At 36.1% G+C, this 22,774-nt stretch overlaps 1 protein-coding gene across 1 annotated transcript in view; it reads left to right on the top strand.

Moving 5' to 3' along the window:
- LOC140162905 (uncharacterized GMC-type oxidoreductase Mb1310-like) overlaps positions 1-22,774 on the top strand; it is a 46,816-nt gene that overhangs the window by 19,593 nt on the left and 4,449 nt on the right. Inside the window, exons 4-14 of the mRNA XM_072186214.1 lie at positions 1,727-1,830; positions 2,171-2,217; positions 4,536-4,661; positions 4,973-5,089; positions 6,949-7,041; positions 7,342-7,452; positions 12,509-12,565; positions 14,364-14,461; positions 14,918-15,110; positions 16,790-16,842; positions 17,689-17,856. Of these exons, the coding sequence (XP_072042315.1) occupies positions 1,727-1,830; positions 2,171-2,217; positions 4,536-4,661; positions 4,973-5,089; positions 6,949-7,041; positions 7,342-7,452; positions 12,509-12,565; positions 14,364-14,461; positions 14,918-15,110; positions 16,790-16,842; positions 17,689-17,856 (1,167 nt within the window). The remainder of the gene's footprint in view (positions 1-1,726; positions 1,831-2,170; positions 2,218-4,535; positions 4,662-4,972; positions 5,090-6,948; positions 7,042-7,341; positions 7,453-12,508; positions 12,566-14,363; positions 14,462-14,917; positions 15,111-16,789; positions 16,843-17,688; positions 17,857-22,774) is intronic.

The raw sequence follows: 22,774 nt of genomic DNA on the forward strand, positions 1-22,774 counted from the left end.
AACTGAATTCTAAAAAATAATAGAATCCAAATTATATGACTTTGGTCTTGTTGCGATGCATTGCACTAATTACACATGTTCTTATACCAACAAACAGCAAAATAGATAAAAATTAATGAGACTGATTGAGACTCTTTTTATGGTTTTTACAAGTAAACTAAAAATTTGATACGATTGATTCCAAATATATTACAAAAAATAAGGTCTCTCGTCCCAACGCGCAGTCGGGCTTTCTTGTTAGAACGAGGCATTCCCTCATATATTATGTTTAGTCGTGCATTGTGATTAAGTAAGGAACACTGCGAGTTCTCAACTATGAGGTCTATACCTACACGCAAGTGTGTCCATTAATTACGGAACACTGCGAATTCTCAACTATGTCCACGCCGACTGCGGCGAGGTCAAGTCCTGTTAAGAAGCATGCTGTTTTCAAAGCCCCATATCGAATTCAGAACTACGTCTACGCCGACTGCGCCACCATAAAACCAAGACCTATAAGCTCTCTATCGAATTCAGAACTACGTCTGCGCCGACTGCGCCAACATAAAACCAAGAATTGCGTGCATATCCTATTTGGACATGGACGCACTTGGTTAATGGCCCATGGTGCGGAACCTTGGACGTACTCAAATAATGAGTTTTCAACTGCGTCTACGCCGAATAATACCTTATGGCTAAATCGCCCTCTCTGTGTACAAGTGTGTTCGGTTATTTGTCCAATTACCAGAATCCAAGACATTAAGACGTGACTATAGGGGGATTATTTGTCCAACTACTAGATAGATGGCGCTTCGTTGAAGACACTGCGTCTACGCCGACCAACACCGTCGGGCTGTTTTCAATCAACACGCCCTCTCTGTCTGAAATTATTTGTCCAAATACCAGAACCCAAAAGCCATGTCGTGACTGTAGGGGGATTATTTTTCCAACTACTAGATAGATGGCGCTTCGTTGAAGACATTTGTCCAAGAACCAAAATGTAAAAGAAATTATGATGTGACTATAGGGGGATTATTTGTCAAAATACAAGAAAATATCAAATTGAGGGGGCTATTCCCTTCGAAGCAGCTCGGGGCTGTGCCCATGGTGTGGTGGGTATTGTGTAGTTATGCCCTTTCTTTTTGCTTTCTTTCTTTCGGTCTTTCTTTCTTTCTTTCTTTCTTTCGTTCGTTCGTCCGTCCGTTCGTTCGTTCGTTCGTTCGTTCTTTCTTTCGTTTGTTCGTTCGTTCTTTCTTTCAAAAAGGATAAATGTTTTCCTTCCTTCCTTCCTTCCCTCCTCTCCCCATCGCCAAATTATTTCTTTCTTTCTTTCTTCTTTCTTTCGTTCTTTCTTTCTTTCTTTCTTTCTTTCTTCTTTCTTTCGTTCTTTCTTTCTTTCTTTCTTTCGTTCTTTCTTTCTTTAGATATATTATTCAACTTACGTCATCAAACATACTGTAAATAGAATTGACGAATAGATTAAATGCATTCATTTTCTCTTTCCTTCTCTTCTTTCTTTATTTTTCTAATTTCTTCTTTCTAAATTTCTTTCTAAATTCATTCCTTCCTTTCTTCCTTCCTTCATTCGTTCGTTCGTTCCGTCCTTCCTTCTTTCCTTCCTTCCTTCCTTCCTTCCTTTCTTCCTTCCTTCCCTCTCTTCCTTCCCTCCAAATAACAAATTTTGAATATTGTTTCTATATTGATCATGATTACTTATTAATTGTTTTGATCATAATAACATGTATAGCAAGAAGTACACGGATCCAAAGTTCCACGGCGTTGGTGGACCGTTAACTATATCAGATCACCATAGTTACAGGTCGCTACTGTCCAAAGAATTCATCAAAGCTGGTAATAAGATATAAAATTATTTAAAGCCTTACAATAACAAGTAAGAAGGAAGAAAGTGGGAAGAAGAAGAACGTTGAGAAGAGGACAAACAAGATCAAGGGGGAAAATGGGAGTAACCAAGGCAGTAACCATGGTAATAGTAAAGACTATTGCCTACCTTGTGACAACACATACACAACAGCAACCAGAACAAAAATACAAAAAGGATTTAATACTAATGTTTTATTTGTAATCACACGAAATGTCCGGGAAAGAGTAGATATACGATTTTCTTGCTATATTTTGCTTGCTGTCTAAAAGTGAAGATTATTTAATCATTATAACCTTTTCTCCTTCTCAGGTATAGAACTTGGATATCCGGAAATTGATATCAACGACGGAAATTGCGTAAGGAAAATAGTAATTATGCTATATAGTAAGACAAGGGACCTTATATTTATTTAAAAATTGTTTTAGTCTCGCAGAAATATCATGATGATTATTGAAACAAAACAAAAGACTCTACCAATATGGTTTTAGATATTGATGGTAAAAAGTGTTTTGAGAAGAAAGAAGTTGCTGATCATTTCAACAAATTCTTAACTGGAGTTGCTGCCAAACTTGTTAGTGTGCTACCTGAGCCAAGTGGTCTTTATGATGTTAACTCCTACATGTTCCAAAGCTATTACAGTCGTATTAGGTATGGATTCTTTGAGCTCCATGAGGTCAGTGAGGTCTTTGATGAGCTAACCAATCTTAACATCGATAAAAACACTGGCTTAGATGGCTTGGCGGCCCGTTTTCTGAAAGATGCTGCAGAGGTCATTAAAACTCCAATCACATCTAGTATTAATCTCTCTATAAGGACTAAAGTGTTTCCAAGTAAAATGAAAATTGCCAAGGTCAAACCATTATATAAAAAGAAGAGCAAGTTGGAAGTAGGCAACTACAGACCTGTTAGTATTTTGTCTGTGGCCTCCAAAATTTTGGAGAAAGCAGTGTTTGTACAATTTAAAAGGTATCTCACGAAAAATAACATCTTATTTAAATTCCAGTCAGGTTTTAAAGGTACATATTCCACAGACACATGTCTTATCTATCTTTAAGATCATATCAGAAACCAAATCAGTGCTGGTCTGTTTACTAGAATGGTGCTTCCTGACATCCAGAAAGCATTCGACAGTGTTTTAAAATCACTCTATTTTATATTTAGTCAAAAGCTAACTGCTCTGGGAATGAACTACGCTAAATGGTTTGAGTCATATCTGAACTGCAGATCTCAGATTGTTAATTTTAATGGCTCAGATTCCAACTCTATGGCTTTAACATGTGGAGTTCCACAAGGGAGTATCTTGGGTCCCATTTTGTTCATTTGTTACGTGTACGACATGCCCAACTGTGTTGATTATGCAGACGATAGCGCTCTTTTGGTTTCTGATAAAGATCCGTTAAAAATTGGAACTATTATTATTATTATTATTATTATTATTATTATTATTATTATTATTATTATTATTATTATTATTATTACTATTATTATTATTTTGCTATTAGATGGGTACACCTTCTTTAGAAAAGTGTGAGCGATTCAAAATGTCAGGTCTGTAATTTTCGTAGTAGGACCATCGACCAGTAATAATTTTAAATTACCAGCACGACTGGCTACATTCCAAAACTGTTATCACGATAAAAACAAACACAAACAAACAAAAACACACGATAGGACGTACCCATATAATAGCATTGAAATGTCGGGTTACATAAATATTATGAATAAGTTTTTATAAAACGTCATTGTAAAATATTTTGGGCAAACATTTTGCAAAATATGTTGTCAACAGTTAAATAACATTCTTTTTATACATTTTACAGTCAGTCTACTCTGAAGTACAAAGTACTGACACGGACGCACAGATTTTGCCGACTTTGAAGGCACGCATATCTGCAGCAGAGACCCAGCACTGCGCACTGTTTACGCGCTGTATACACGCGCTTTGTCACTTTGTACTTCAGAGTGGACAAACTGTATATTAGCCGACATTTAAACCTTTTATGTAAAACGTTGGGTGTTTGCTGGGTAGTTCGACCCATGTTCTTAAGGTTTGGTGTGGGTCCGAACCCCGTCAGGGCCAACCATGAGGAGAACAAATTATTCCGTGATCGATGGTAAAATCTATAATTTAACAATTAGTGGGTTTTTAGCGGGTTAGCCGTCGGACAAGTTAATAACTGTCAAGCTTTCGTCAGGAGTAGCTCTGACTTCTTCAGGACAAAGTACCAAAGAATGAGACATGTCGACCGCCCTTGCCTACTGATTGCTCTGAAAAGAACCGTTCACTGAAGACTGCCTCTTGTCAACAGAGAACAAGCAGATCTCGCCTATCTGCTAATTTTAAAGGTTTTGGTGGCTCTGAAATTGTTATGAATTTCCGTCGTAAAAGCCTATCCCACAATTATTTCTATAATTTAACACACTATTTCACGAATTTTCAACACAGATAAAAAAAGTTTTCTACTGAACTGAGCATTTTATATCACCCAGTGAGAGCAGTTTGAGGAAGGGGTAATCTTACTGTGCGCCGGTATTTTGGCAGCATATTAAAGTAAAGCTCTGTGATACAGTGATCTGAATGTAAATTAAACTGCCTATATTTATTTTATAGTACAACCATTTTCTGAACTAATTGCCAATTACGGAATGTGTATGTGTTGCAAATATTTCACAGATTGGATTTGGTGATTGTCCTGTAACCATCTCTGATGGCGAAAGAAATAGTACCGCCCGGGCATTCTTACGTCCAGCCATGGATCGGGACAACCTCACTGTTACTACCAGTGCACTTGTCACCAAGGTTGGTGGATTCATGTCAAGTTTATCTTTAGAAAATATGATGAAATTGAGTGCCAAAATTGACTAACACAATCTGCTTCATTTGGGCTTTGTTCTTTTCTAGACGTTATTGCAACTGCAAAACGACAAAATACATTCTTGCTTTTTATGTAAAGGGGCGGGAATTAAGTAGTCTTGAGGAAGTCTTAGATCATATTGGCAAAAAGTAGTGCCATGCTTGACAAGTAAATATTTCGAAGACTGAAGTTAAAAAAGTATTTTTAATTTGCTGGCTTTATTTATAATTGTGACCTATTTGTTATTTCTCAAAAGATTCTTATTGAAGACAATAAAGCTGTTGGTGTAGAATATATGACAGGAGAAAGGACTGAATCGGCTTATGTTACCAAAGAAGTCGCTTTGTGTGGCGGAGTAATCAACTCACCTCAGGTATTTGGTTCGCGGTATTTTCAATGCCTATAGAAGTACATGTACAATACTGAATTCGCCCATTGCATATGCCATACCAGTTTCTTTGCCCAGGCGTTTTTCGTAGTAAATGTACTTGGAATGTCGATTCTTCATAGCACATTCACGTACACTATCTAGCGTCTACATGTATGTTGTTCTCAAAAAACATTTCGTGTATAATTCTTCTAACTCTTCATAGATTTTCGCCTATACGTTTATACTTTGGTGCAAATTAATCACCCAAAGAATATCAAGAATTAACTGCAACGGCTATCCTCCTATAGACATTTTAAAATGTCTGTATTATATAAGCGGTGTACACAATACACATCTAACACCTGGCAGCTATTTCAGATTGTCCAGTCACCTGGCAGCTATTTCAGATTGTCCAGTCGGATTCCGCTGATGGCTCTCCAAACGGCTTTGTTCTGCACAGTGCAGTTCATATTCTCTATATCCCAGTATCCTCGGTTTATAATAGTGGTAGTCTTTCCGTGGTTGTCCTCTTGATTATTTACCCATTATAGGCTGCAACAGCAAGACAGGGGAAGCCGTCCCTGTTTCACTTCTGGCACAATGTCCAGATAATCTCAGTCTTTACGATTTCAGTCTTTTGGCGATTGGGGAAGATTGCTTGGACTTCCATATTGGTTGTATTTGACTGCCTGGTTACACTAAGTGCCTTTGTCAGTTAGTCTTATGCAAGCGTCTTCCTACACTATGATGTAATTTTTGTCCAGATTTCTGCACCATACATCAAGACTGTTCATTTGTAGTGGTGAAAAGCTTGAATTTTAGATTTCTATAGAGGCTGCACCGACAGATCTTGCTCATGCTGTTGTATGTTGTCCATGTTTTGGCTTTCCTGATATTACAGTCTTTTTCACTGCTACCAATCCAAGCCCGAAAGTATATAGTTGACGTTATCAATTTTATGTTGATTTTTGTGCAACAAAATATTACTAACGTTAGCGAACATCTCGACACAACATGCACAAGTGTTCAAAAACTTCAACCAACATTATCAGTCCGGTCCGACTGCCTGATCAGGAAATACTGCCGAGTCAGGCAGCATGTTACCTGCGTAGGCAACATGGTATTCCACAATGCAATGCTATATTTCAAATAGAGCATCTTTTAATATACCGCTATTTCTTGATTTAGAGTAAAGAAGTAGGAAAAATATCAATGGATGTACAATAAGTAGTATTTTTCATCAATTTTAGTTAAAATGAAGGTAATTTGCATATTTAAATCCCATTTTTAAAAAACCTTAGAAATTGTTTTGTTATTTAAATTATTTTCCTCCCGTGGAATTTTTTTTCGCCCGGTGAAAAATTTCATGTGTGTAAAAATTCCACCGATCTTTTATAAAATCACCATGAACAATTTAGTCCTTAGTCTGTCAAATTTGGAAGGGTTACCAAAGCCTGTGTTGCCTGCGCAGGCAACATGCTGCCTGACTCGGCAGTATTTCCTGATCAGGCAGTCGGACCGGACTGATTATACTTTTAATCCGATGTTTGTTTTAAGGTAGTACGAGTTTTTTTAGATGACATGACATTACAATACCTTATTGAAAATCATTCCCGAAAGTAACTGATATTTAGAGCAACAACATATTAATTCCAAAGAGTCCCATAGAGTTTGCATATGCTCTGCAGGGAGTCTTTTGCAGTCGGCACCACAAAATATTATCTCCACGGATTTGTTTGGGTTTTTTTAAAATTAGTTTTAAGGCAATAGTACTGACACTAATATGATCAATATTAACAACAACATCAATATATTAAAATAATTAAATTTCTTTGACATTATATTGTAATGTGATCTTGCAGATTCTGATGTTGTCCGGGATAGGTCCTAGAGCTCACCTTCAGAGTCTTGGCATAGAATGTATTACTGATTTGCCCGTCGGAAAGAATCTTCAGGTACGTGTAATCTTTAATCAATTTCAATTCTAATATGCTATGAGGGCGTGTAATTTCAAACAATATTCCACTCACTTTTTGTGAAAAGGCTAAAGGGTATTGAAAACTTTTCAAAAACAAAGGAATCGCACGCAATTTGCAATGTTGACTAAAGACTATAAAATAAGATGCAGCTTGACCTGAAATTAATTCAACATGTTCAAAAAGTACCTAATTGTGATAATGTTAGCTTCGTGCTTTTCTTTCGCGACCCACGGTTTAGGAGCGACTATTTTACCTCAATATTTCTCACACCAACAGGATCATATATTCTGCCAATTGAAAGGTAGAATCAATGAAGAGTGTGGTGTGATGTCACTCAACGATGTTATGGATTCGAAACATCAGGAACAATATAACTCGGATAAAACAGTATGTGTACAATTGAACTCATATTATTTGATATAGCAATAAAATTTGAATTCATGATTTTGTCATACATCGGCTTTTCTGTTATGGGCTCGCTAAGACCTGTACGCTTCCACTGCTTCCAGAAAGAGGCCGTTGTTTGACACAGAAATAACATTCAGAAAAGAATAGAGAATAAACTAGAAGGCTATATATTTGTACACAGAACCGGCTATACCCGCCTGTTATCGGTGTACACAAACTTACAGTCCTTATTTGCTGGGACTTAGGTTGCTGTTGTCAGTCTCTCCAATTCACAGTGAAGCTATGCAATTTGATGGATTGAAATTCACAATACGCAATTTGATTAGGAGAAAGCTATTCCAGAGGGAGTATGTAAACTAAATGGAACAGCCATTTCAGAAGGAGTATGTAAATTAAATGGAACAGCTATTTTGGGACCATTTCAGAGAGAGTATGTAAATTAAATGAACAGCCAAAGGTATGTCATTTAAATGGAGCAGTCTTAACGCTTCACACATAGTATTTCCAATCATCATCTGTAATTATAATACGCTATTGAAATTCACAATATGCAATTTGATTAGGGGAAAGCTATTCCAGAGGGAGTATGTAAATTTAATGGATGTCCAGTACACAATTACAAGAATTATAATTAAAAAATAGTCACTGTTTTATACACGAAATCTCTCTCCATGATTCTTATGGAACAGCACAACAACAATCTCGCAGATCCACGCATTGGTTTTATGCAGCAAAATTCACAGATAATTGGTTGAATCCAACCAAAAGTGTCCACGGGCCAAAAATAAAAGTCCAAAATAAAAATGTCTCCACAATTTTTTCCTTTTGCCCAATTGATTGATGGCATGTTGGCCTTATAGGAACCAAAAGTGCCATCACTAATCTTGAAAAATAAATCCAGGACGTGTGATAGTAAATGTGACATCAAAACCCAATGTTACCTACGAATACCACTAGGATGCTTTCACTATCGCAATACTAATCAACCTAAAACAAATGGAATATTCCCATTAACACTTTTTTCGTGTAATGTAGACCATAGGGTGTCAGGAAAATGCCAGCTCAACCAGAAAATAAACTGTTTTTCAACAAAATGATTTTGTGAATTTTGATCAAAATGAGGTTGAAGAATTTGTTTGATCCAAATCTAAAATGAAATGTAAAAAAGCTGTTGGTCCTGATGGACTCCCAGCTGAGGTGTTTAAATTTTCTCTTGATTACATTTTGCCTTTGTTGGAAAGATATTTTAATTTATTTTTTGATACTGCTGTCATTCCAGATTCGTGGACAGTAAGTATTATTGTTCCAATTTTTAAGAAGGGTGATGTGAATAGTCCCTCAAATTACAGGCCTATTTCTCTTCTCGATGTCATAAGAAATAATTTTATGTATATCATAAACAGTCGTTTGTATTCTTGGTGTGAAAATAATAATATTTTGCCTGAAAATCAAACCGGTTTTAGGAAGGGCTATATGACTGTTGATAACATTTTTACACTCCATGGTATTATTCAAAAATTTTTGTTCAGAAAACGTGGTAAATGTTATTGCCTTTATGTTGACTTCTCGAGGGCCTTTGACAGCATACCTCAGGATAAGTTCCTTAAAAATTAAGGATATTGGTGTTAATGGTAAATTGTATAATATTCTTTGTAATATAAACAATATTTTAAAATCTTGTATTAAAAGTGGCTCACATCTTTCAGATCTCTTTGATTGCCCCTTTGGTCTTCGTCAGGGCTGCCAAATTAGCCCTCTTTCCTTCTCAATTTTTATTAGTGAGCTTTCAAGACTTCTTGATGTTAATGGTGGTCATGGAATTCAACTTGATAATAACACTGAAGTCAAATCATTGTTCTATGCAGATGACATTGTTTTAGTTGCAGATAGTGTTGGTAGTTTAAAAAAACACATCGATGTTCTTGAATTGTTTTGTAATACTTGGGGCATGTCAGTAAATGTAGATAAGACCAAGGTTATCATAAACCGAAAAGTAGGCAAATCAGGAAGGTACGAAAAGTGGTTTTTTCAAGGTAAAGAGCTTGAAATTGTTAGCGCCTATAAATATCTTGGTGTAATGGTTTCAACTGGTAATACTTTTACTGAAGCAACCAAAACGCTTGCTATGCAAGCAACAAAAGCAATGTATGCTTTAGAAAGTGCAATGAAAAAGGTTGGTGGTTTGCCCTTCTCAGCATATTTCAAAAATTTTGATTCAGTCATTGCACCTATTTTGCTTTATGGTTCTGAGATCTGGGGTGTAAAAAGATATGATGCTATTGAGAATGTACATATAAGGCCTGTAAAAAGTTTTTAGGGGTGTCATACAATACATCAAATAGTGCTTCTTTGGGTGAGTGCGGTAGACCCCGTATGTATATTTTTCAGGTTGTGCGTTGTATAAAATACTGGTTGAAATTAATTTTTATGTCAAATGATAGATACCCAAAGAAATGTTATCTGATGCTTTTTAATTTAGATCAACGTGGTATGACAAATTGGACTACAAATATAAAACACTTATTGCAGACATCTGGTTTCGGTGTGGTGTGGCAAACTTAAAATGTTGGTGATTTAAAATTATTTTTTAATATTTTTGCCTCCAGAATTAGAGATATTTCCTTTCAAAATTGGTTTTCTGATATGAGTTCAAGGAATAAATTAAGAACCTACATTCAGTTCAAATCACTCCTTGCTCCTGAAAGGTACTTATTATTGATTACAAATTTTGGTAAAAGAAGGGCCATGGCAAAATTAAGATGTTCCGATCACCCTCTCAGAATTGAAACTGGCAGGTGGAATAAAATAAACGCCGAGGAGAGGTTTTGCGAATTGTGCAATGATGGTAGTGTTGAAGATGAATATCACTTTGTTTTGGTATGTCCCTTTTTTCGGATTTTAAGAGATAAGTAGATTCCTGTTACCTTCGAATAAACCAATTTGGACACAAATTACTCAGAAACCAGAAGGTCGGTAAACGTTTGAAATGAAACACACATGACAGCTGACAAATCCAAGTATTTATCCCCTACGAATACTTGCTTTTATTGTTGACATCTCAGAAATATTTAAACGCAGGCTATTGAAACTTGGTAAAAATAAAGAGTGTATTATCCTGCACCTATTGCTTAACTATTGTTTACTATTCTCTCAGTTTGTGGAAATGACACAGCTTTTAACATGTATTCGGAGGTAATGCACATTTTTTACCAAACCTACCTTTGTGCCATTTAGAATTTCTGGCGGCTAAACACAATAATAAAGATGTCCGAATGCAATGCATTTCATTATTAGACATATCAAAGCTTGTATCAATTGCGCATTTATTAGTGATTTACATTTGATAGAGATATATATAGTGCTATGAAAAATTGTATTCGTAGGTAATGTAAAAAAAATACCACTCAAAAAATTATCACAAAAAATTCATAATTATGTACAAATATGTGCATATTGAACAGGCAATCTTTGAATACACACCTTTCAGGCAATCAATTTAGATTCAATCCAATGACTTCTTTTCATAACTGATTTAGATGTTTTTAAAAATACTTTAAGAAATATTTTGAAAAAATGGGTAAAAATAGCATGTTTTGGGGTCTCTGTGTCTAAGTTTTTCCCAGAAGAAGGTCTTATTATATATGGCGCGAAGCGTATGATCAAGGCGAATAAACACAATACAAAAACGAATGCCAATTGATTAATACTTTTAAGTTATGGCCCTGAACAAGCCGTGTACACTTTTCGTTGGATTGGACCAATTACTTGCAAATCACATCTGTAGCTTCTCGATCAAGTCGACGATTTATCTCAATCACATCAGCATCTCATGATTCCACTAATTGCGATGATTGTTGGAAATCAACGCAGAAAATAATCTTTTAATCACGCAAAAATCACCCCACCCCCTCCCTCAGCTAAGATTATGCTGCCACAGCAGAAGAAAATATCATCCATCCTCTAGGGGCACAAGTTCCAGGCGGTGATGGAAGCGATATCGCCAATCTTGAGGTCGCCATTGGATTAACACATAATCATGAAATCTTCACAAACAATTCTAAATTTGTTATGTGGTGTCAAAGCAAAATTATCTTACTCTAAAACCGTTGGGGTTCGACAAAGTACCCCACTGCAAGTATGTTAACTTTCCATTTATATAAATTGCTAACCGTATATTGTGAATGGGGCTGTCAGCCCTGTATCTTCGCCAGCCTCGTACGTCACATGTTGCGCTTCCTATGCCGCCTGACAAGTTCAGTTTACGGAAATACTGCCACACGGCCTGACTTTTTGCTAACTTGGCCCAAAGGTCTAAAATTCCTAAACAAATAACATTGATGACATGTACTTTGCGAAAATGTGTGTCATTGCCGTTACATTGGCGGTTGTTTCTAAACCAGTTTTTAAAAGTTTTCCGATCAAAAAAGCAAAATGCGGACTTTCCGTACAGGCCACTTGTCCGTCGTGCATATGATCTGTAGCTAATATTTATACATATTCCATCCCGATTTGTATTCGAACACAATTTATTTGATTTTTCACACCCGATCTTTCCCTCTTTTTCCTAGCTTCCCAAGATTTCAGATTGCGCGTTCAATAACTTATATTTAGATCCCCAAATCAGAATTTAATAGGTGAACCCTCATTGTTTATTATGCCAAGATATTTTCATGTGTGCGGATAATTGGGAATCATTGTTCGTTCCACCATCCCCCTGTATACGCCACTCTCCAAAATATAAACTAATTGTAATGTAATGTAATGTAATATAATGTAATTTAATTTAATTCACTTTAAATTAATACGTAGTGGTAACCGTAAATAGAAAGCATAATTAAACTTCTACGCTACTCAATTTGGTACACTCACTGGAGCGCTACACCTGTGACGTCATCGCAAATATCTCAACAACATCACTAGCAACAACAAATCCTTAGAGAAATAACGTCCGCTGAAGAGGCCAGTGAGTGTACCAAATGTAAGTAGCGAAGAAATGTAATTTTACTTTCTATTGTAATTTATTTTTCTCCAAAAGGGATTGTGGACAAACAATGGCGTAGAAAGCTATGGCTTCATCAAGTCAGGCCTAGTGGTAAGATGCTGTTTCTAAAGTGTATTCGCTGTCGTAGTGCACGTTACTATATGACCGTTGCCAGGTCAACTGGATCACGCTTTCTTTGTTACGAACCACTGATCGAAATGATCACAACACAAATCCTATGGCATATCAAAATTCGGAACAGGTGTATGAGCCCAGGCTTAGAGCAGTAACCAATGGTAACTAACGTGCACTACGACAGCGAATAGAACACTCCCTCGTCCGGATTTTGTTGGTGGGAATTATAGATCTATATTTAGAATAATGTTTAAAATATTCAACCAGGTGATAGACCTTAAAGCCTTGCATTAGTAGATTATTCTTATTATATTTAAAACTGGCAATAAAATTATAATGTTGTCTTGCCCAAGTAGATAAATAAACTTTTTTCTCATAACTTATAAAAGCAGTGATATTTAAATTTTAAAACTAAAATATACTTTTAATTTTATTAGAATGGTATTCAAATTTATGTGCATCTAAACATAAACAAAAATACTATACCAATCATCATCGTCAGTTTTTGCAGCTTATGGTAGTCTGAAAAGAGCCGTTTAGACTTTTGTTACACACTTTCTTTAACCTTAAACAAGGCGGGGGAAATGGAAAAAAGGAGTTCCATAATAGAAACTTACTTTGGTCCCATTTTTAGAAGAACCACCATAGGGATAGTATATAGGACCTATTTGTATAGAAATGTACTTTAGGTTAGGGGTTACTGGTGCTAATTTTACTGGGGATTCGTTATACATTTACTGATTTATTTGATTTATTTTATACCAAGTCAACTAAATAGTATTACTAGCGGCAATTTTTATTTTCATCTTTAGAAGTTTTAATGGCTCAGAAAAGAGCGGTTTGAATTGGAATCCTGAATAGCACCCAGTTTCGGAGAAAATGATTGTGAATCCATACTTAGACTAAATTCGCATACTGGTGAACAACTTGAGAAGCTTAGGGAGAATTTCGTCTATACAGATATACAAAGCTTGTATGTTGTCATAGTTCTCGTTTCCGATATCAAAAAGATGGGTTTTTGTTCCAAAAAATCATAGAGTAGGCTTATAATTATGCTAGGGTTTACATACATGTATTGTCATACTGTACTTAGAGAATAAAGGTATTTGTTTTTAGCCGCTGGAGTGCATCTATCGTCTCATATAACACGGGCGACATCATTATTTTAAGTAAAACAACGAGGCGAAGCCGAGTTGTTTTACGCCAAAAATAATGATGTCGCCCGTGTTATATGAGACGATAGATGCACGACAGCGGCTAAAAACAATACCTTTATTCTCATTCTTAAACACTTCAATTCAAATAAAAATATCATACAAATTTTAATCAAATTAAATCCTACATATTGCAAGGAATTACCTAGGGCTTAAAATCGATCAGTCCCGTTGTTGCTGTGCACCTCCGATTGGTCCAAACAGCGAGTACGAGTATCGCGTCGACGCACACGTGCGGTCCCGTGTCATATCGTGTCATATCACATGGGTAAAGCTGGGTAAGAACCAATAAGATTGCAGGGACGTTCTCAAGTGTTTAAGAATAATTTATAATTTTCGTTGTAACGTTTCATAGTCTAAATAATTGTAGCAAGAAAATGACACCCGGGTTCATTTGAGTGTTGTCACTACTTATTTCACACGACTTAAAAGGTCCCCTTAGCGCTTTTAAAAATAAATCGACAAAATTGGTCTTTTTTTATTTCAAAAAGTTTTAGGGTGAACATCCTATATTAGACACGTGGAACTGATAATGTACATTGATATTGACATACACACAGAAAGACATAGAATGGCCAGAGCTCCAAGTAATAGCTTTCCCAATGTATTACTCATTAGGCCCTGAGGAACCAAAAGTGCTCGGCATCAAATCTAAAGAGTAAGTGCTATCTTGTATTTAAAATCATAGGGTAGAAATGGTTATTTTGCCCGGGGCTGAATAGTGGCACACTTGATCACACAAATTCAAATGTGTGCCATATCAAAAGTAAGAAACCGAGTAACAGTCAGTCAATGTTTCTTTTAAGACTTAAAAGTACAGACTATATCCCTTAATACATCTAATTTAACCACATCTTTCAATATTTTAGGGTCTCACAGACCTGCTGACAACGTCAACATGGCTTTGTATTAAAGGGGAATGTGCCAGAATCAATTCAAAAGGACCAAACAGTGATACAACATTTTTTACGGGATTGTAGTTTCGATCCTATATCAATTATATAATTCGTCATTTCCTTAGTCTGTTGCCCGATGAAATTTTACTTTTTCTTTAATCTTGTATATTTATACTTGTACTTTATGTTTTCACATTTGTACCACTATGACCATTCAGCCTCTATCCATGCTTTGGATACGACGTAAACCAAGAAGATGTCATGTCTCGTAAAGGCTTCATTTTCACAACATTTATATTGCATCCAAAAAGTGTTGGCGAGATTACTTTGGCCAGCAAGGATCCCAATGAACCACCAATCATTGACCCGCATTACCTCGAGGATCCGCACGACGTCAAAGTTTTGGCGGAGGTATTTATTTGTTAAACATTAAGGATGTTACATTACATGTGTTTTTAAAGGCTTGATTCCAGAGGGGCGTAAGTTAATAACAGAACCAGAAGGCCACGGACCTATGAAACTAGCGGTATACTAAGGGGTAGGGCTTGGGGCGACCATGGTGGGGGGAACAAGAGGGCAACGGGTCTGATGGGGGGGGGGGGGGGCACAAGCCGTTTTCCGGCATTTTTCCTTTGGGATTTTCTCAATTTTCAAATCGATTTGCTACCCAGCAAACACAAAAATGTTCTTAAAAATACATTTGAAGGTCATTTGAAGATCATGAATATGCTTAAAACGTTATTGATTGCAAAATATTTTTTCAACAGTCAAATAATATTTTGAGTTATATAATGAAAAACAATTAATCACTGAAGTCAGCGAATCAATCGAGTGAAGAAAGAAAGAAAGAAAGAAAGAAAGAAAGAAAGAAAGAAAGAAAGAAAGAAAGAAAGAAAGAAAGAAAGAAGTGAGTGGCTGAAACTTGAGAAATATTGTATATAGGTACTTGTATGTAAAAAATAACGTTCCACAATCACGATTATTGATAATATAACAAAAGTTTATTGTTATTATTTTTTTCTTTTTTGTCATGCAATATTTGTCAAATGTTCCCCACAAACGGCCTTTTAAAATTTAACTGGTATTGCGATTGGTTCTGATAAGTGGCGACTTTATTTCTTTAAGGGGGTTTGTAGCACAACACAAAATAGGAGAAAGCAATCACTTTTTATTGGGGAGGAGGGGCACATATTTTAAAAAAGATGATGGTACCTGTTTTTGAACCGGTTTTGACGTACTTAGGCTACACTTAGAATTAAAGCCATATTATAACATTTGCTGAGGAGAACGCCCTCAATAGTTGATCAAAATTCAGTTTTTTACATGATTATATTGTACTTTATTAAACTAACATACCCTAAAAAAATCAAGACTATAGGTGCTGTAGTTTTGTCATAATCCGAGATTTTGAATAAAACGCCGGATTCGGCGTTTTATTATTACGATGGAAATATTAGTCGAACGCGTACACGATATTGACAACACAGTACGTGCATTGCGTGCGGGACGGATATACACATCAAAGGATAGTACCGTAACACAACCGACGGAGTGATACACATTGGCGACATCGGCGCTGGTAGTAAATTCCAATTTTCTTTGCTTTACCTCGGTTGTTTGGCTCAAAATTAAAAAAGGGACATATTTGATAATAAAAGCTAACATTTTATGGCAAAGAAATACTTATCTATTTGAAATGAAAATGTTATAATATTGCTTTAATATAAAATGTTAATTTTTTAATAGATCACAATTTTTTCGTTGTTTAAAATTACGCCAGTCATTCATTACACAACTATTTGAATTCTAAAACGTATTTTATTCTTTTACATATTGTTTTATTATGATAAAGTAAGTCCTCCCGGCCTTCTATATTGTACGCAAAAGCAATAAGTACCCTTAATGCGAGTTGATACTTTTGCTTATAAAAATAAGTTTATTTCTGCTGTGTAATACATTGATCTTATAAACGGGTCAATGAAGCCACTGGTCACTGGTTTTTCCGTACGTATTGATGGCATCAAATGTTCATCTTGCAAATTCGTTGATATTTTTTATTCATGTTGATATTCCCACCTTCCTTTTTATAGGGCCTGCGTTTTGGAAAGCGATTTACAGAAACCAGTGTGATGCGGCGTTTTGAGTAAGCGAAATAGTACATAATATGATTATTATTGCAAAGATAATAATAATAATTGTGTTAGAGTTAAAAACAATGAAATAAATAAATAAATAAGTAACTAAAATAATGAAAATATATATATTATATAATGAAAAAACAATCAATCACTGAAGTCAGTGAATCAATCGAGTGAACAAAGAAAGAAAAAAAGAAAGAAAGAAAGAACGAAAGAAAGAGAGAAATCATGAATACGGTGAGTGCATTGAACAGTTTCCGAAAACGGCCGTGATATTTATATACAAATAGCACGAGCTACAACAATTTTAAGGGTTTTATTCTCTATTCACTGTTAACAGTCAGAATTAATAGGTAAATTTTCACGGGAAAATTTTCTGGACACGTGACACCAATGGGCGCAGACATATTAGCATTATGGAATGTGACCCCGATCACAGCGGGTGTTCTTCCAATGTATTTGAATATGATGAATTCTTCCTTTGAGGCAAAATAAGTTACTTGTCGCAAGTTAATAATGGTATGGTAAGAGTTTCCGTAGATAAATATATTTTTCCGTAGATAGATAGATATTTTTGAAATTACGTTTTGATGATATTGTGAAAAAATTAAGATAACATAATATTCAATAAATTTGCAATGCACAAATTTCTATCAAAATTGCGGTCAAAAATACTATTCCAATTCAAAATTACTAAGACTTGAATAGCGAGGTCACCGCCGGGGGTCAGAGATCAGGCTCGAGGTTACACTCACATTGATACGCATTGGTCACGTGTCCAGAAAATGTTCCCGTGAAAATTTACCTATTAATGTTGACTGTGGTTAACACTCATTCGATAATGTCTCTAGGGCAAAGCTAAATGAAACAAAAATGCCAGGACAATCTGGTGATGCATTTTCTGACGAGAACCTGGAGATATACATTCGTAACATTGCCAATACCTTACACCATCAGTCAGGAACTTGTAAGATGGGTGGCATTGATGACGATACAGCTGTGGTCGATCCTAAATTGAGGTATGTTGCTATATAATTATTAGAGTGGATTTAATGCTATGTGTATTATTGCGATCTAGTTAGGAAAAACTCAAGTTCACTCTTAGGCGAACTATTTTGTGTTAAAACTCACAGTTTTATACTTTTAGTAATTCAATAAAAATTAATTAATGTAAGAATAGTACAATTGGACAATGCATATTATGATCGTAACGTGCATGTTACAATGTTTACTTATCAGGCAATTTTACTTTTATTGCTGATCAGTTTCGCCCATTTAAAGTTCCAGACGACTCTTTCAAACTTGTCTACCGTAGACTTGGATACAGCTAGCATATCCTTGCGGCAACGATGACGCATAATATGATGTCATTATCACATCACTCCTTTCTTCAGGAACTATTTTCAATCTATTCCACATAATTCATAGGCGTATATCCGGGGGGGGGGGGTTGTGGGGAGGGATAAATCCCCCCAATATTTTGCCTATTGGGGGGATGGTCCATACAATCATTCGTTAATGTTGACCCCTGTATGTGGGTTTCTGACCAAATTAACCTCATATTTGGCCAGTTAGCCCCAAAAATGACAATTTCTGCACGCTTCGCGCGAATATATTCGCTAATTTTGCACCATATTTCATCATTTTAGCTTCAATATGGCAACAAATTTCGCGCGCGTCGCGCGCATCGTAAAGTCGGCATTTTCCATTTGGAGATACAATCAAAAACAATATATGGATTTCTCTGTAAAATATAGTAAGAATTTGACCTTTGATGAACCATAACTTCACTTTCAGGTGTCCGATGAAGCTTGTTAAGGTGTCATTTTAAAGCTGAAACTGCATTCTTTTAAAATCTGCAATAAACAGAAAATGATCTAGAGCCGACTTTACTACCACATCCTGGTGGATGGTCACATATTTGGTCGCAAAAAGGTGCTAGATTCACTCTACATCAAGAAATCTTTTCCAACCCCCCCCCCCCCCCCTAGCAAAAATAAATATACGCCACTGCCACATTTATTTACAATATTATGCTAACTAGTGCACTTTTGGCGTCATTCACAACATTCCTCCTTCCACCAAGTGGCTTCATAGTAGTAATGTGACCACACGTCAAATATCTACTTTTACCTGTACTTTTCACAATATTTATCATTACAGAGCTATCGTAAACTACCAATCTGGGGTTTTCTCGACTTCTAATATTAGATCCGCCATAAAATTCACTTATACCTAGCTGTTCCGATTCTCTCATGCACTGATTGATCTAGGGATTCCCGTCATGTTGTGCTTGCTTATCTCGGGTGGTTTTCCCGAACTACGACAGCTCTCCACACCCTCCTGTCCTGCATCGCCGTTCCCAAGTCAGATGCTTCCAGTCCTGTGTCTTGCTTGAGCAAATAATAATAATAATGAACATTTCTATCGCGCACAAATCTGCAAAAAGCACTCATGGCGCAAATGTGTACATACATCTACATATGTACACTCAGAGAAATATTTACACGTTATGTAAAAAAAACACGATGTAAATGAAATTATACACAATATATGTAAAAGTTTGTCAAAAACTTTTACCATGCCAGTTTGTAAATGCTTCAAATACATATTTGAAATGTAACGAAGCTAGTTTACCTAGTTTGTGTAATCATTGCATGAAGTGAAGTAAAATGCCAGCCAAAAATACTTCGCTGATCGGAGAAAATCTACCTAACGTATTATGTAAATCGACACACATGTAGTTTTTACCTATTTCATGTAAGAAATTATAACGCAGACCGAAAGCAATGGCGGACACGACGTGTGTGTGATCGTGTAGCGCATACCTGCTGAAACTTCATTCAAATAGGTAGGTTTCGGGGTCATTAAGGTTAGCCGAGAGTTTTACATGCGCTTGATTTCAGAGGGGCGTAAGTTCATAACAGAAACAGCCATGCAGAAAATGAACAGGCGTACTGGGACGTAGGCCTACTTACAATAGAATATTGATCCACGGTCAAGACATGAAACTTGGCTTAGCTCGTGCCCGGAGCTCGTGAGTCGGGGGCGGGCGGGGGGTTACATGAGGGGCGACATGCCGGGTCGGATGCCGGGGAGGGGTACAAGCCATTTTCGGCCATTTTCATAAGGATTTTATAAATTTTAAAATTGATTGGGGCACTTCGTCAAGCTACGCCCTGGAAAATGTGTTGATTTTGAATTTATAGCCTTGATATCTTTGATGAAATAAATCAATGCTGCTATTCCCCTGATTACAATGTAATAGGGTAGGCCTACAACAATAACATCAACAACAATATCAAAAAGCAATTATTTGCAAATCGAATTTGGGAAGAATATTCAAAAAGACAGACTTAACAGGCCTACAAATTTCTGAATTATATAAAGTGAAAAACAATCAATCACGATTCACTGCAGTCAGCGAATCAATCAAATAAAACTAAAAAGAAAGGAGCAAGAAAGAATAAAGAAATAGTGAAAGAGAAAGAGAGAGAGAAAAAAGAAAAAGAACGAAAAAGAAAGTAAGAAAGAAAAAGAAAGAAAGAAAGAAATGAAAAAAAAATTAAAAAAGAAAAAAGAGAAAGAGAAAGAAAAGAGGAAAGAAAGGAAGTAAAAATGAGAAAGAGAGAAAAACGGAAAGAAAATTCAGCCACATGGGGACTCGAACCCACAAAAATTGTTCATAACAGATTCACAGTCCAACGCTCTATCCACTGGACCATACATTAGCTTACGCAATTTTGTATTCTCGAAGCGGATATGTAACTATAATTTGATGTAATTACTTGATTACAATCGCGTCCGCACAATGGCTCTTAGAATAAACACGCATGTCGGCGATGATATTTTGAACGAACTGATGGAGGAAAAACCTCGTTTTTTGCAATACTAGCTTCAATTTGGAGTGAAAATCAAATGAAATAGCAATTGGCAGAATGTTGAGAAATAATGTAGGTATTCAGATGTCTAAATTAACGCCCCGTTATCAAGATATCGATAATTTCACAAAACAGTTTTTTCTCAGACAAGATTCTCGAAAATGTTCCCCAAAAACGGGCTTTTTAAATTTGATCGGTACTGTATTTGGTTCTTCCCCATGGCAACATTATTTCTTTAATCGATTTGTAGAAATACAAAAAAGGAGAAAACAATCACTCGGCGTGGTTTTATACGGAGCGAACATTTGAAAAAAACTGCATGGAACGTGTTTTTGATCTTGTGAACATGATGCGTAAAAATGATTTAAACGAAGGATTTTCAAACGGATTCTAAATTTTTTTATAAACGCACAAAAATAATGTAAAGATACATCCATGCACCAACGTTTGACTCACTGCGATATTTGATTGCTGAGAAAACGCGGTTTTAGAGAACAACTTTATACGTCTTTTATACGTTTTTTATACGTTTCTTCGACTGGAGATTCGTTCGATAATTTATGCATGGATTTCTTTGAGACTTTAAAAATGGCTATTTATGGGTTCATTTTGCTAGATTGATTAACATTAGAATTGACATGCACCGGGACATTGCAGCGATCATGTGCTACGAGTAGGACAATCATTACAGTACACTTATTACTGTACTATATACTGCGTCCGGACCGGCACTGCGTGTATCTAGCAATGTGTGTACGTTGAGATAGATCACAAATACCACAGGAGATCTTCTTTGGTAATACGGACAGCGTACTATAGACGTGATATGCATTGAAATGACTTCGATAATGTAGCCTAGTGTACCAAGTGTGGGACTCGAATTAGGCTTGAAGTGACAATGCATTAGTGTACTATAGCATTGTATCGTACGTACATGCGAGAGAGAAATGCTTACATTGAACATTAACTAGATAGCGGGTTGAACTGATAGAATGAAAAGAAAAACAAAATAAAATAGTTCATGCATGAAATTATTGTATTGTTGAATGAATCTGACAGTTGACCAAGATCTGATGACTTCAAATCTATCATGAATTATGTTTCAGCATAAAATAAAACACACAAACAAACAAACAAACAAAGCCCCAATCATATTGACCTGTTTTTTTGTTGTTGTTTTTTTGCTTAACTGGTATGTATTTTTTACATAATTCAAGGTTGTGTGAAAAATACCTATTTGTTATATGCACATAAATGTTATGTATTTTTTACATACTTTGTGTAAAATATTACATAACAATTATGTAGTAAAATACCTAATAGCTGAGGTAAAAAATTTACACAATAAATTATGTAAATATTTTACCTAATATGTAAGTATTTTTTTTACTTATCTGCTATGTTTTTTTACATAATTCATGGTTATGTAAAATATACCTATTTGTTTATACGTATATCGAAGTTGTGTAAAATTTTACACAATTTGTGTATTTTTTTCTGTGAGTGTAAGGGGTGGTCTACCAGGGTTTCTTGTTCCATGTTTTGGTGCCCAGTTTATCAGGTTGGCGACAGGTTCACACTTGCTCCTAAAGCAGTGGTCAGCGAAGCGTGTTCTACTTTCTCTGATGTTCTCTGAGAACCTCGGGAGGTCTCCATACAGCTCTTTGCCTGATTATAACTAACCATACGGGTGTAACAGCCATCCAGCTCTTTAGATAGCTTGGGAGTTGGCTTCACATCCATATTTTAACACAGACTCCACTGTTGCACTGAAGACCCGCAGTTTGAAATTCTATGGCAGAGCAGACTTCCAGATCTTGCTTAGGCTGTTGCATGCTCTCCAAGCGGCCGCCTTGCGTGTTTTGACATCATGCTCTGTGCTAGCCATCCATGCTCCGAGATATTTGAAGTCTTTCACCTCATCTAGCTTTGTACCATTATTTGTGCTGATGTTAACTTGCTGATCTTGGTTAAAGGACATGAACTTTGTCTTGTTGGCATTCATCTTTAAGCCGACTCTTCCGACTGATGCTTCTACCCTTTGTAGCAGTTCCTG

This window comes from Amphiura filiformis, chromosome 10, assembly GCF_039555335.1.
Source record: "Amphiura filiformis chromosome 10, Afil_fr2py, whole genome shotgun sequence".
Classification (NCBI taxonomy): Eukaryota; Metazoa; Echinodermata; class Ophiuroidea; order Amphilepidida; family Amphiuridae; genus Amphiura; species Amphiura filiformis.